Below are 16,185 nucleotides of genomic sequence, written 5' to 3' on the forward strand. Positions count from 1 at the left end.
GCCGTGTGGCGCCGCGCGCTCGGGCGCCGGCCTGGGCCTGCGTGCGCGTGCGCGGAGCGGCACTCCAGCGCCGCCACCTCTATGGTCGGCTGCAGTTAGCGCAGCGTTTCCGGCGGGCGCGGGGGGTTGTGGGGGATCGTCGCGCGCCTCTTATCCGCGGCGGTGCTGAGGAGCGGGAGCCGTGATGGTGAGCGGGGCGGGTGGCGGGCCGGGCCCGGCGGCTCCTCGCACCCCCGCGCCTGCATGGGGGGAGCCCGGTGTGTCCCCGGGAGCGGGGCGGGCTGCTTTCCCTTCTCTCTGGGGCAGGGGGCGGTCGCCAGCCCCGTGGGCGGGAAGGTGCGGTGGGTAGTAGGGAAGGCCGCGGCCGCCGCTCCGGGCCCGGGCGGGCGGCAACACGTGCTGGTGGGGTAGCGGCCTCGCGAAGTGCCGCCCCGCCACCGCTGGAGCCTCCCCGGTACAAAGGCCGGTTGCCCTCGGGGAGGGAGAGACGGGAGGGGTTTCTGGCCCTGGCGTGGAGCGGGCTTGCCCGGGAACTTCAGCCCCTTTTCAGGGCGCCTCTGGAAGTGCAGCTCTTCCCCGCGAGCGCAAGCTTGGCGAATCCGTCGAGTGTGCCTACCTTTAATGGCTGATTTGCGTTAACTGAAGCTGTTTCTGCCTGTGCTGCTTTCCCTGTTCCTCCCCAGTACTTGTAGGAGGAAAAGGCGGTAGCTTGTGCTGGTGGGCTGTTTGAGTGGCACACCAAAGCACAAAGGCCTGCCAGTCACAATCGTTTGTTGCATTCAGCTAACAAATTTGAATATGCCGAAGCAAGTTGTTGCTCTGCGGTGGAAGGACAACTGCTTCTGGGTTTGCAGCAAAGTTCTACGTCTGTCTGGCGCTTGCTTAAAAGCACTTAGCTTCTGTTAGGATGAGCAGCAACAAGCTCCTGTTGTCCAAAGTGAAAGGCAACATTTAAACCACTTTTTCTGCCTAGCAGGAGTAACTGAAAGACGTTTATGTGTGTGCAGTATACTACTTGTATATGTAGTATACTGTATTTGCATCACTGCATGCCTTAGTCTGACAATACTTGTTTATTTTCCTTTTTTGTTGTTGGTTCTTTTTTTTTTTTTTACACTTTATTGTTGAATAGACTCTACAATTGGTAGAAGCCTTTTTGGGCAGATGCTGCCTAGCTCATAAATCCTGCTGTTTTGGCTGTCAGTGCTGCCTTAACCATTTTTACGGAGTTGTGTCTTAAGTAAGCAGAGTGCTTCCTAAAATGCTCTCTAGAAGTTCAAAATTGGTGTAATATAAGCCGTGTGGTATCTTGTTCAGTGACTTGCTTAACAGCAGCTAGTACAACTGTGTTTTTAAATAAAATGCGAGAAAACCTAACATATGCATCAGAATAAGAATCCCTGTTTGGCTCTTCCAGATAACCTGCATGAAGGTTTATGGATCTTCCCTTGGTTTGGTTTTCTTTTTCCTAATAATGAGATTTATACCTATAGGAAAACATAATAGTTATTAATCACGCTGATTTTTGTCTGGTCACCTAAGCACATATTCAGTAGGGCAGGTAATAGTTGGAGAAGATTTTTTCTTGGGCTTCTCAACTTGTCACTTTTTTGCACTTCTTTGGTAGGAGATGAGGAGCAATTTTATCAAATCATGCAACTATTTTTTTTTTCCACTTCAGGTAAAGTAATGGGAAGGTCCCAGGGAAACATTTGAGATACAATGCATTAATTCTACAATACAGATGGTCCCAATGGCATTAATTTTAATAATATCAGGCCAGTATCTGATATGGGTATTTTAGAGTGTTTGAAGTGATAAATAGTTCAAAGTAAGAAGCCCAAATAATTTCTACCTTAAAGTTCTAAAAGAAGTGGCTTACTTGTCTGCCTCATTGATATTTTTTCTATAATCTGATTATTTGAATAATTTCAGAATATATACCTTCATTTAACACCCAAAGAATGGGAGGGGTAGCCTGGGTATTTATAGGCCAGAAAGCTTAAAATTATTTCCCTGGCAAGATTCTGGGAGACTGAATACAGAATTCACTCAGTTATGTGTAACTCCTGGTCAGTTCAGCTTTATCTATGCTGTCTTAGGTTTTGTCAGATAGACTCAACTTTTTTAGTACTGAGTTTAGTTGAAAGAGACAAATATGTGTATATAATCAGACACCACAAATGTAGTTTGCAAGACATTCTGATGCCAAAGTAAAACAGCCTTTTTTAGAACACACTGAGCTGGCTGAGGCACCTTGTCCATTGTTAATAAGGGTTCCTTAGTCAAATGCTCCCAGGAAATCAGTTGCAAGTCCTGGAACCAAGCCTTGTCATTGGTGACCAGCAAGTGAAAATGATAGTGCTGGAAAAAGTACTTTATTATAAAAGTTTGGCAGAGTCATTTGGACTCCCTAGTAAGACATGCCTGTTCAAGCACAATGCACTTAGGAACAGCCAGATACCAGCCCTGCCTTGGGGAATTCGTTTCAAATCTAGCTGCTTCTGGCATACGTGGAAGTGGACTTAAATGGTCTAGTCTCCTTTGTATGATTTTAGTTACAGTGCGTAGCTCTGAATTCCCCTCTTTTTCCATTTCTGATTGGGAAGAGCCTTGCTGCTTCTGTTTCTCTGTGTAACTTTTTTCTGGGCTTCTCTGAATCTCCTTCTACCCTCTTATTTGGGACAGATTTTAAAGAACCGAAAACTATATTCCAGGCATGGGAACACTGTCAGTCATGGTGTAAAAATGCATACTGTTTTCTTACGTGTTCCTTGTAAATCTTAATATTTGCCATTTTTCTTTTTTGTCACTGCATTTGAATGCTGAACTGGTATCTTCAGTGATATGTCCAAAGTATGGGTCAGGATTTTTCTATCAGCAGCTGATCAATTTAAGCGTGATAATATGCTTTGGTATTTGTTTCCGGTGTGTTTTACTCTGCGGTTGCCTCCATGAATATTGCATGTTGTGTGCTCACCTCATATATTAGCATTGAAAATGTTGGATCCAATTAGCAGCACTGGAAGTGGTGTTTTGTAGCGTGCTTGCAAACTTTCTCTGCTGTGTAACCTGTTAATTAGATCACAGATTGTGTACACTTCAAAAATCTTGCTGCTTGTTTGCTCAGATTACTTGCTGTACCCAAGTGAAAAATGTTACAGAAATAATGCAAGCCACAGATGCTGACATTTGGAAAAGTTCTGTGCCATAATTACAGACTCACTGAAGTAGGAAAAAATCAGTGCATCTGTTTTGCAGGAAATAATCTTGAATATTAAGTGCAGATTTGTTGTATAATTTGTGTTCCCTTGAAGTTGAATGAATAACTCAAAGTAGCTATCAGTGGTAAAATCTTTAAGGTGAGACCGACAGTGAAGTTAAGTTGGACGCCCTCCTTGCTCTTTAATTGCCGTATTTGAAATCATATTGACAGCTTGTGTTTAGAACAATGTAAGTAAATGCACTAATGGTATAGCTTTTATAGGTTGACTTTGTTGCTTTGCTTTCCTGTTTAAATAGAAACTACTATCTCTGTGGTATTTTTTTCAACACAATAGCTGCTTTACTGATGATTTTACACATTTTAAACTTATGTAAGGATTGATAGGACTGATTGGAAATAAAAATTATTAACACAGTTTATATGAGCAGTAAATACTATGTGGAAAATGTCTGTGTCCTTGATTGCCGGTTCTGTGTTTTAATGTTATGCTTCTTTTTAGTGCTTCATTCAGGTAAATAACTTAATTCAAACAAAAAAGTCATTCAAATTTTGCAAGTAACCTGTTTTCTTTGTGTTTGGTTTGTTTTGCTTTTCAGTCTCACACAATTCTACTTGTCCAGCCTACCAAGAGGCCAGAAGGCAGAACATATGCTGATTATGAATCAGTCAATGAGTGCATGGAAGGTGGGTGCAAACATGGTAGACAAAAACTGTTGTTAAACCCCCATTTTTGACATATTCTCAGACTTACTCAATAAGAAGATAAGTTGTTGTTCATGTTTTCCCAAGGTAATTGACAAAAAAAATGCAAAAATATCTCATGCTTTTCATTTAGTAATGTTTTAGCAAACTAAAAATAACTATTCTTTGTTTCTAAAACTTCCTTTTTCTATTAAATGTCTCTTTTTGATTTAACTGAATTGAATGACATTCAGCTCATGAGAGTAGGTGGTGTTCTTAGTGGGGCCATGCAGCAGACTTGCCTGAATGCATTGCATTGCAGGATCAGAGCCTAACTCTCACTAGTGAATTTTTGTGCTAGCCACGTAAAGCAAAGATTGCTACTGGAAATAATCATATATAAAATAAAAGTATGTGTGCAATTGATACATAATTTGCAGTCTCATGGTATGTGTGCCAGAAAAAAAAATCCTGTGTGACTTTGAGACACAGTGATCTTGGAAAGAAGATTGAAATAGTACAGCTGTATGATTTAAATGTGGGAGTTCACTTAACATGAAAAATTCTAATTCCAGGAAATTTTGCAAGGCAAACAAAAACATAATAAAGACCACCTAAAGCCTCTGTGCTCACATTAATATTATATTCTTCTCAAATGTATCAGAATTTTTTATAGCCTAGCTTAAATAAAACTGATTTAAATTCATATATAGGCTTGTGCTGTCACTCTTGCCACAGTAGCCCTGTTTGACACTCTCATCAAAAATTATCTCATGAGATTTGAGTAGTAGCTTTATTTGCTATTAGTTCTCTTTCTCAGGTGCTTGATAACAGGAATATATGTTGCAATTGCTGTCTTAAAATTATTAGAAGGAATTTTAGATTTCCATTGGAGCTTACTGCATGGAAAGTTTCATCTTTGACAGAACTAAAACTTTCCTCTAGATTATGATAATGCTTCTTTCCATGCATCTTACCTGATTTTATAGTATTATGCTTTTGTTCTAGCTGTTTGCATTGAAACATTTAAACTGCAAAAGCTAAGAAGTTTATGTCGCTGTTTTCATGGTAGTCATCTCTCAACTTACCTGATATCTGTGGTTCCATATCTGAAGACATTTCAGCAAATATAGTTGTTGTTTTTTTTAAGATTGCGTTGTTAATCTTGTTTCTCTGTAGGAGTCTGTAAAATGTATGAAGAGCATCTGAAGAGAATGAATCCCAACAGTCCATCCATTACATATGATATCAGCCAATTGTTTGACTTCATTGATGACTTGGCAGACCTCAGCTGTCTTGTGTAAGTGTGGTTGTACAAGTCCTTTTCGGTGACTTAGAGAAGGCAGAAGTCTTCCATGTAAACTCTTACGTGTTTTCTGTGAAATCTGGTAAAGTTCTGCGGTTTTTTGCAATACCCATGTTAGTAAGGCAGCAGTATTGCAGCTGGCATGCCATGTTCCCCGCTCTGATTAACTGCATCAGAATAAAGAATTTCTAAAGAAACTGATGGTTCCACTTGGATTTTAGTCACACTGAAGCTCTCAACATTTTAAATACTGAAGTGCAACAGTCTAATACCGCTACATATTTTATTAATGCTAGAATCTGTTTAAATTGAGGCTGTATCTGCCTTTGTGCAGTTGGTCTGATTCTTAAGGAGGCAGAATGATTACTGAATTTTATTCAGCTGAGGGTTGTACTAGTGGTACAGTAGAAGTCTACAGAAGTGCATTGCAGCCAACTTTTTATTTTGGTCAAGATACAGCAAGATGGAAGTTTCTGTAAATCCTGGTGAAGTGATTGAGGAGCAGATCAGTCCTCCAGAGAGCCCTTGCTAATTGCTTAAGTGTTCCTGTAAATACATTTCCAGTTCTCATTTGTGTTGAGGTTGTGGGCAAGCAAAGGTGTGGTTTTGTGTACTTTCCATTCCGACTGCACTGTGAAATCAAATGTTAAATCTCACTATTCAGCACATAACATTGTAACTGAATCACTTGGTCCAGATCATGAGTTCTTTCCATACCATAAATATTAAGGTAATGGTTTGATATGACAGTGGTATTAAATTTGCAGCAATTCTGTAGGAATAAGAATACAAATCTCATATTCAAATAACAAAAGACATAATACTTGGCTTTCTAAGCTCAAAATTCCAGAAACTTTTTAAGCTGGTGAGTGAGTGGTGTGGACGTTCCTGCAGCTGCACTGCTCTGTCTGAAATCCCAGTGCAAGTACTCGTGCAGCTGCACAGTGAACAACCTTTGCCAGTTAATTCCAGATTAAAAAAAACCCCAACAACCTATTTTTAAAAAACCTGAGCATCAGATTGCTTTCCTTTGCATTCTGATGTACATACAGAATGTATATTACTGATAGTGACTTATTACAAATGCCATTTACCAAAGTTTTCGGTAGAATAAGTAAAACAGGATTACAGTTTCTGCAGAGTTACCTTGTTTGTGGTACTCTGTCACATTTGATCTTCAGGTGTCATAGTGCTGGTCTGATGCGGTTTGAAAGACACACTTTGTTTTAGTTTACCTAACAGACTGAAGCTAGCTGCTTGCTTTAGGAGGTAGCAACTGTTTTCTAGGACAGTCTTGTGCCGTTCTTAATTATGCTTGTAAACTCAGTGTCATGCCAAATTCTACTTCAGCTTATAGTTTTCCACCAGATGGCACACACAGCACGTAGCGTACCAGATACGTCCTGTATTTGAGGAGATTCTTAAAGTACTTGCTATCTGGTCTGGCAGCGTAACGTTATGAATGGATTGGGACGGAGGTGGAAATCAGTAACTTTTCTTGAAATTAACATTTCTTATACTGCACTGGAACTACTATTAACTACTACTATATCAATATACACTGGAACTTTTTCTATGGCCTTGAACCAGTCGTGCAGGGTTTTAAATAACAAGGTTATCTTAGAAACAGTATGCTTAGGGTTTTTTTCCTTAGGTAAGACCTGTAAATTATTCTGGATTGGGTTAACTCTGGATTTTTACTTAGCTTCTTACCAATGACCATCTCGCCCTTCAACTTCAACGGCTAAGGGGAAAGGAGGGTGTGAATCTACAGAGATAACTTCACGCCATTTGCTTTCATTTTTTGGTCTAATTCTGCTCTAATTCAACAGTGTCTTAAGTAACTGAGTTCTCCAGCCCTAACAAGAAATCTTGCTAGTGGACTACTTTTATCAACTATTCCCGATTAGCAAAGAAAATGCATCTGCGGGTTCTTGTTTTCAGTTTGCTTTTTATGAAGAGTCCTTTTTTGTTAGATGTAAGGTTGCCATCACTGTCAACTGGCAAGAATCCTGTCATCTGTCTGTGAGTCTGCCTTTACTCCTGGAAAATTGTGGTTTTATTCATTTTCTAAAAGTTCCAAACAGAAGTGGAGCACTTGAAAACTTATATGAAGTAAAAACTAACATGAAAACTTGCTTGAAGTGGTGTTAAAGAAGAGTTTGGCTCATTAACGCAGACTAGATTGTTTCCCCAGTGGAACTGTTCTTCATTCTCCAGAATATTAAGGTGCCCCATTTGTTGTCTGCCATGAGTAATTATGTTCATGAATTAAAATGTGGACACATTGTCATCCGGTCACTCAGTAGTCCTTGGAGCATCTAGTTTTATTTCAGGTTCTTACTGATCTGCTGGGTAACTGGTATTTAGGGAACAGGATACATCTCTTTAAGTGACAATTCTCATCTACTTCTGATACTACTTGTGTTCTGTTCACAACTTTCTGCCTCATACGCTTAAAGACACTTAATTGTTTGTGAAGTTCTTCTGGTAGATGTTCTACAGGGCAGACTCATACTGCATTAATTCTTTTTTCTCTCTCTAGTTACCGTGCTGATACTCAGACATACCAACCGTACAATAAAGACTGGATAAAGGAGAAGATCTACGTCCTCCTTCGCAGGCAGGCCCAGCAAGCAAGCAAATAATGGGGGCACCATCATTACATGGGTTTGGGGGAGGGTTTGGACAACAGGTGTGTACAGAGTGTGGTAGTGAACGTTTTGTATTATAGTCATCCTGTTGCCATCTTGTTAAACTCTTTAGCCAGGACTGAATGTATTGTTAGAGATACAAGGATTTTGTTGGATTTGACTTTTTTTCAGTGTAAATGGAGCAGAAAGTGCAACATCTTCAGCAGAGTTTTCATTTGTCTTTTTTCCTATGGTTAGCTAATGGTCCTACCTTGTTTGAACCCCTGGGGCTGTTCACATTGTACTTTGCCACATTCACTGTACGTGCCCTTCTGTGGGGTTTCCAACATTTAGTTATGTCCTTGAGACGGTCTTAATGGGGAATAAAAAACTACCCTTTAGTTAAACTTGAGTGCTGAGTTTTGTGGGTTTTGCCAAACAACAAATTTAAATCTTTCTTGCCTGTTTGCCAAAGAACAGGGCTTGAAGGGTTATGTGGACTTGAACCAACAGCTGTTTGCTGTATTACAGAATGGCTCAAATTCTGGCCTGCCAAATCAACTTTGTTGGCCTAGTCTTGACTACTGTCTTTCCTGGGGATCTTTGGGAAAGACAGCAACCCTCTTGCACTCTAAACTTGATCTTTCTACCAGGCATTTATATTCCGGTAAGTTTGTCTGCTCTGGGATAGGTGATGGGTAAGAGCAAGCTGAATATATCACATCACAGACCCCATGAATTAGTCTGCTTCCAGCCTTCCCCTGATAAGGGAATAAGCAAAGCAAATAGTTTTGATTGGAGTCTGCCTCAAACTGCATTTTCTCTTCACAAAGGATAAGGACTTAACTGCTTGCACATGCTGTAAAATTATATCTGCCCCTGGATGTCTTGAACACTGATGTCTGTGTAGTTTTGCTGTACTGAAGAAGTTTGGATTGGAGGACATGAGGCCAAAAATACAGCAGGTAGAAAAGCAAGGTTGGCTTGGTACTTTGTGCCTTTGGGTTAGTCTAGAGTTTGTCTACTATAGGTGCAGATTTGAGTCTTTGTACAGGTATAGTCAACCAGGAGCAGTTCCAGGATTAACAGAGGAATGCAATTCTCTCCAGCGCACTTAACTTCCTAATACACATCAGTAGTTTCTCATGGACCTCACAGCAAATGGATTGGCTTAAAAGAATGTGAGGTCAAATTGACTGTCTGTAGTAAAGCTGTAATGAAAATAGCTTCACTGAAATGGTAAGAGCTGCTGAAGACCTGGAATCAAATTACTGAAGAGATAGAAATTCTTAGAAAGCTGTTGGGAGGGCATGTTAAACTTTTTTCCAAATACGAATACAAATTGGACATGAGACCTACTGGCTGTGCAGTTGTAGTTACCAGGAATCAGATTCAATCTGTTAACATCAAAACATTCTTCCTTTATAATAAATAGTGATTTTCAAAACATAGTAGGTCAGAAGTCTATTAATCCACTTAAGGTTACTTAAATTTGTAAATACTTCTGTATGGAAGCTTTATATTCAAATGCAGCTTGACACAGTAAGTAAAATTTACAAAATATGCTCTTTTCCCATATAATAACATTCAGGTTTCATATAAGCAATGTTATTTAATCAGCTTGGATAGCTTATCGTCCTGGATAGCAAGTAGTAAAATAACATGTTCTTATCCTAACATGTTTGAGGTTTACTGCTGGTAAATGTTTACAACTTTTTGGTAAAAATTCCAGTATTCTCATGGTAGATCACTCAAGGTGTTAAGTAGGATGCAATTTTGCAGACTTTAAATGAAGGCAAATAAACATGCCCGTTCACATTAAAAATACCAATTGAATATTTTCCTCATTCTATGAGTTTGTTTTCAATTTGAGGAAAACCAGTCATGTGGGCTCTTTCCCGGTTGTGAAAACTGCTGAATCTATGCTAATTGGGAACTTGGAACATAAAACAGCTCTTCCTTCAAAGATTTCATCTAATAAAATTGTTATTCTTTCTCGGGTTTGGTTCTGGTATAATAACTATGCAAACTAAGACCAGTAAACAATAAGTAATTTCTCATGTTAAAGCAGAAAATGGGAAGAAGGTGCTTTAAAGCAGACAGTAATAAATGTTTCTTCCCACAAAAGGGACTTTGTGAAGGTATGTTTTTGAAAAGTAGAAAGTAAACAAGCTTTAACTTTGAGGTTAATTCACATGAAACTTTCAGTTTTGGTGGCTTTTTTACACTTAAACTTCTGTGATCATCTCAGTAATTGAAGTTTTCATGGAATTGGAAAATGCAAGTAAATGTTCCTTTTATACCTCTGCAGCCAGACTGCCTTCTGCTGATAGAAAGATATTGTTTGTAGCCTGCTTTAAGAGAAGGGACTTGGGCATCATCTCTCATTTCCCCTTTGTCACCCAGCTGCAAGTCTATTTTTTTTCCCCTGAAATAGTTAAAACTCTTTAGTGCATAGTTCTTGTATAGTTCTTGAGCTGCTGTTCTCCATATTACTTTAGAGTTGCCGTTCACTTTATTAACTATTAATGAAACAGGGTTGTTGCTTAACCCAGCAGCTGACTGAATACGCTGGAAGAAAAAAGATGCTGCAGCATCTACCTGATGTGGAACTGGTTAGCAAGAAGAATCTGGAAAGTTGTGTCCAACTGCTCACTGCCTTCAGAAACAGTGAAGAGGGTTGTGAGCATTGGAAATGTATAATGTAGTAGTAGACGTTCTACTGGCCCTCAGGTAATGTCGTCTGCTCTAGCAGGCCAGGTGAAAGAATACTCTCCAGTTTGCTGCTTGGCTCCTTTCCGGTAAAGGATGACAGCAGTGTGTTCAGGACTTTCTCCAGTTGCACCTGTCCTTAGGGGCGTAAGACAGCACTTCTAAGACATGCCAAACATTTGCCTGAGTTCAGCTACTTCAAATGTGAGGTTTGTCAGCAGCGTTTTGCAAGTGAAGCCATAAACAAATTGCATGATCACCGCATGTGTCAGAAAAGAACTTGTCACCCCATGCGTGCTTTGCCTGTGGCAGATTGGTGCTTCCTGCATAAGGGCTAGGTGGAAGTAGCAGTGTTGGTCATACATGCTACAGTGTGGGAGTGAAGGATAAAGTAAATTATATTGGCTGTTTCTGCAGGAGAGTGGTGCGGTATTGTAAAACAGGGATAAAGAATGGAATTCAGAGACCTAGTATTTCCAAGTGTGAAAATAATTAATTTTTTTAAAGCAATCCCATGAGGCAAACCTAGCCTCAGTTCAGTGAGATGTACGAGCCCTCATCCATCACCAGGAGTGCAGAGCAGCCGAGGCACTTGCCTGACTTCAGCTTGGCTTGTGGAGCCGTGAAACGTGCTGCATCTTTTCTAATCACGGAATAGACAAGTCCTTGTGCAGTCTCTGGACTGCCTGCTGCTGATTTCAGGTTGTGGCGTGACCAGAATGGTACAATTCATTCCTTGGCATGGCTGTTCGCTAAGTAAATAGGCGAAGTTCTGTGAGATGGCCGAGCTGATCGAACAGTTTACACCTTTTGGAAGGCATAATGCTACTCTGCGCTACGTACAAAAGAGACATTGGGTGCTGTGGGGCGCGGGAGAACAGGACGGCCGAGCAGCACCAACAAGCGGAGAAGCTGGTCACTTAAAAAATCTCACCTGAGGCTTTGAGAACAAGGTCAAGCATGGTAGATGCTGTGGCAGAAAACAGTAGATAAATTGGCATATATATATATACACACACCTATATAAAGGACCAGTTTATCTACTGTTGCATGCTTCTGAGTAATGCACTGGGTCAGGGGATGATGCCTGACACTATCCTATAGCTTACTTTAATTAATCCTTTGCTACAAAATCTTGCAGCCAGTTCAAGGACCTAGGTCTGATGTAATCTCACTGGGATTAGAATCTGAGTTGTATTTGACACCACAATAACAACAGGATCACTCTCGTACGGGAATCTCACTCTGCAGCCTCCTTCAGCATGCTGAAGGGGATTGTGAAAAGCAAAATTGAGTCTGTATTCCTGTTTTGAGGGTGAAATAAGCTAGGTAGTTGAAATACTCATCTACAGTTCCATCATCACGTTCTTTTAAAATAGTCTGAAATCATGACATCCATCACAACATTTCATAAGCACAGCAGGAAAGTAGCATCCCCATCATTACATCAGTCTGTTCTCATGCTTAACACGCTTCACACTGTCACGTACAGCGGGGAAAAAGTAGTAGCCAAGACCACCTTGTTATCTTTGTTGGCAACTAATATACATGCTTTTAAAAAACCTGTTTACAGCAAGAGGATACTCAACACTCATAGTATTTTTTAGGTTGGAACCACCAGACTTTTCACTGAAGAAAGGTAAGAAAGTTGCTAAGTTGCTGGTTGTGATGGCATTACCATGTGCCAGGCAATGAGCTAGTTCGTGATGCACTGAAAGCAAGGATGCTCTGTAGGATGACTTACTCTCGGAGGGAGGAGGGGAAGCGCTCCAGCTACTTTGCTTTAGAGCACATAAACAGTTACGTACATTTGCAATTCCCACTGAGTAATGGCCTGATTGTGCTGGAACTCAGCTACATTGGAAACTCAAACAATCCATCAAGAAAGTTAATAAACAGTGAAAAATCAAGGGTAGCTGGATTACTAGTACAAAGTAATTTCAAGCTCCTGTTTTTCAACTGCTATGAAACCATGAAGTGTCTGCTAGACCCTGGAGAGCATTAAAACAAATAAATTATAAATTCTCTGTCTTACCATTACCGGGGGTTGGGGAGGGGGAGTATTTGTGGGGCCAGGGAGCATAATTTAGCAATTCTCCAGCAGGAGACAGGGCATAGCTGAGGCTAGTAACTGAGTCTGAGATTCTCACTGAGCATCTGAACCACTTGCCTTAGGTACCCACTGTCCCTTGAAGTCTGGAGTGCTGACTTCAGTATTTGTCTCAAAATAAAATGATCAATAACTTGTGCTAGCTATACATAAATTGCAAGAGGAAATCTGTTGAAAGAGAACATTATTTTAAAGCTCTGCCATATTAGTCAATTCTCTGAGGTTTTCCTACACTGCGGGTCTTTGCTATGGTGTTACTTAGTGTTGGCTGAATGTAACCCACCATTCACTGAAGCAGCAGGGGAATGAATTTGCTACTGAAATACATGAAATGGAGATGTTTGGGGTTGTGTAGTACAAGGCAGCTCTCCATTCTGACCCATTAATAAATGCTTCATCCTCACTATGTCTGAAAAGGATTGAAGTTAATGTAAGCCCCATCTGGATTTGTTACAGGGAAGCATCATATCCTAGCAATTAGTTTTCTTGTTGCTGTAGTCTGAACTGTGCCTGTATGAACAGTTTATCTGGATGAGGTTTGGGCACAGCTCCAATTTATAGGTTTTATTCCTACGATTTGTGCTGAGTTTGCATATGACACGCAAGTAAAACTTGAATGCTGCATATCCCAGCTCAGCGCCGTCCCTGGTGGAGCATTAGCAAGGGTTTTGTCATCAATTTTGTACACACCCTAGTCGATCTGCTGCTGCAACCCCCGCAGTGTCCCCACAGTCCTTCCAGCTATGACTGTTACTATGCACTGTCGCCTCTCAGCCGCCAGTGACATACACACAGCTTCTGGGACGCTGCGTAGCTGCTGCATGCCTTGTGTTTGTGCCATGGAAGTCAACAAGACCTGGAGAAGAGGAAAAAAAAAAAAAATGGGCTGTGTACTTAGAGGCTGTGTTCCTGGACTCTACCACCAGCTAAACATGACGTTTGCATGGCCCAGATCTCTAATGCACCAGGGCTTCCATCCAGTGTATTTAATTCCTGGTCAGACAGCTTCTGCACTGCTCTATTGGCTGTGCAGGAAACAGGCTCCTAAGTATTACCTTCTCAGTTACTGAGGGGGTTGGGTTTCACACACTCCCAACACAAACCTGTTGCCCTGAGAGGTTGGGGAATATCCATCCTAGGAGATGTTCAAGACCTGACCGGACAGAGCCCTGAGGAACCTGATCTGGTTAGACCTGCTCTGAGCAGGACTTGACTAGATGACTTCTGGAGCTTTCTTCCAACCTAAATTATCCATCATTCTATTGGACCTGCTGCCAGAACATCCCATAGCATGAAAAAATGGGAAACCTAAGCTTTGAATCCCTACTCTGACCAGTTTTATGCAGGCATTTGAATTCGGTGTTCCCCAGGCCACCTAGGAGAAGGGCAGTGCTGCAAATGGCAGGCTCTCAAGTACTCCTGAGTGGGTTCATGTGGCACAACAGTATTATTCACTGGGCTACAGACAGCGCAACTGATCCCCAGTGCCAAAGACAAGGTGCAGAAGAGTCAGATTTGATCTCGTTATGATACTGTCTTTGAATGCATGAAGGTTCACAAGGGACACTGAGAATAATGCCTTGTTGTAGACTTTTAGTCTCAAGAGGTCATCGGACCTCCCACCCAGGCGCAACCCCCTGCCCATACACTCACACATCCCACAAGCCTTCCCAGCCCTCAACAAATTAAAAAAAATATATCTGTATAAGTTATAAGTGTGCTGCCTTGTCTGTCCTACTCTTCATCCCCAATCGTCCCTAACTACAGGAGGCTTGGCATCTCATTTGGAACCCCAGATTCCTCCTGTGGGGGGACAGCAGCCAGTAGAATTTTTATCAACCTCCCCCTGCCTCCCCGAGACACCTCAAATAAAACATTTTAAGCTCCATAAAACTGAATTCTCCACTTAAATTGTTTCGTAGAAAATTCATTACTACCTCCAGGCATGCTGTCATTAGAACTTAGACATTACTTAAATCTAGTTGCAGGGAGAATGAAGGTCCAGCCTCAAAGGCGTTTGACATGTAATTCAGATATTGAAAAAAAACCTTCCTGTGTGACTTGCCCAGGCTCCCTTCTAGCTCCTGGAGTAACACAACAGTAAAATGCAGGTCCCAGCACAGTACCAGCTGAGGCAGCTTCACACTGAGCACCTTGGTCCAATTCCCCCTTTCTCTCTCTCACACATCTTATTGGGTCTGCATGGCAAGGTTTTGGTAGTGGGGGGGGGGGGGCTACAGGGGTGGCTTCTGTGAGAAGCTGCTAGAAGCTTCCCCTGTGTCTGATAGAGCCAATGCCAGCCGGCTTCAAGATGGATGCACCGCTGGCCAAGGCTGAGCCCATCAGCAATGGTGGTAGCGCCTCTGCGATAACATAGCTGAGAAGGGGGGAGAAAACCCAGCAGCATTTTGCAACCAGAGAGAGGAGTGAGAAGATGTGAGAGCAACAACTCTGCAGACACCAAGGTCAGTGCAGAAGGAGGGGCAGGAGGTGCTCCAGGCGCCGGAGCAGAGATCCCCCTGCAGCCTGTGGAGAAGACCATGGCGAGGCAGGCTGTCCCCCTGCAGCCCATGGAGGAAGGATGAGGGGGTGTAGAGATTCCACCTGCAGCCCGTGGAGGACCCCACGCCGGAGCAGGTGGAGGCACCTTAAGGAGGCTGTGGCCCCGTGGGAAGCCCACGCTGGAGCAGGCTCCTGGCAGGACCTGTGGCCCCATGGAGAGAGGAGCTCACGCTGGAGCAGGTTTGCTGGCAGGACTTGTGACCCCGTGGGGGACCCATGCTGGAGCAGTTTGCTCCTGAAGGTCTGCTTCTGTGGGAAGGGACCCACGCTGGAGCAGTTCATGAAGAACTGCAGCCTGTGGGAAGGACTCATGTTGGAGAAGTTCGTGAAGGACTGTCTCCCATGGGAGGGACCCCACACGGGAGCAGGGGAAGAGTGTGAGGAGTCCTCCCCCTGAGGAGGAAGGAGCAGCAGAGACAACGTGTGATGAACTGACTGTAACCCCCATTCCCCGTCCCCCTGTGCTGCTGGGGGGAGGAGGGAGAGAAATCAGGAGTGAAGTTGAGCCCAGGAAGAAGGGGGTGGGGTGGGGGGAAGGTCATGTAAGAGTTTGTTTTATTTCTCATTACTGTGTTTTGTTTGGTAATAAATTAGATTAATTTTCCCAAGTCTGGTTTGCCCATGACAGTGATTGGTGAGTGATCTCTCCCTGTCCTTATCTTGACCCAGGAGCCTTTCATTACATTTTCTCTCCCCTGTCCAGCTGAGGAGAGGAGTGATAGAGCGGCTTTGGTGGGCACCTGGCCTCCAACCTGGGTCAAGCCACCACACACATGCATTGACCTAACTGATGTCTCTTGCCCTCCTTTCCATCAAATGTGGACGCTCACCCTAACTAGCAATAAGTAGTGCTAATTAGTTACTGCAGAAGATCCTCTAAGAATTGAAACACATCCTTCTTCCTACTTACTTAGACAAACCCCATAATGAGAAATCCATTGATGGTTGTTAAATG

The 16,185-nt window shown here is 42.4% G+C and overlaps 1 protein-coding gene across 1 annotated transcript; it reads left to right on the top strand.

Moving 5' to 3' along the window:
• Nucleotides 1-59: 59 nt before the first annotated feature.
• On the top strand, nucleotides 60-9,682 carry ERH (ERH mRNA splicing and mitosis factor). The gene is made up of 4 exons (XM_054827963.1): nucleotides 60-187; nucleotides 3,823-3,910; nucleotides 5,087-5,207; nucleotides 7,759-9,682. The coding sequence occupies exons 1-4, from the start codon at nucleotides 185-187 to the stop codon at nucleotides 7,859-7,861; spliced, it is 315 nt and encodes a 104-aa protein (XP_054683938.1). The 5' UTR covers nucleotides 60-184; the 3' UTR covers nucleotides 7,862-9,682.
• Nucleotides 9,683-16,185: the final 6,503 nt, after the last annotated feature.

Source organism: Grus americana, chromosome 5, assembly GCF_028858705.1.
Source record: "Grus americana isolate bGruAme1 chromosome 5, bGruAme1.mat, whole genome shotgun sequence".
In the NCBI taxonomy this organism is placed as follows: Eukaryota; Metazoa; Chordata; class Aves; order Gruiformes; family Gruidae; genus Grus; species Grus americana.

Bases quoted from the DNA above. Each gene is read 5' to 3' on its own strand.
- ERH (XM_054827963.1), top strand. The intron at 3,911-5,086 runs GTGGGTGCAAAC...GTTTCTCTGTAG, and splicing joins AGTCAATGAGTGCATGGAAG to GAGTCTGTAAAATGTATGAA. The intron at 5,208-7,758 runs GTAAGTGTGGTT...TTCTCTCTCTAG, and splicing joins GCAGACCTCAGCTGTCTTGT to TTACCGTGCTGATACTCAGA.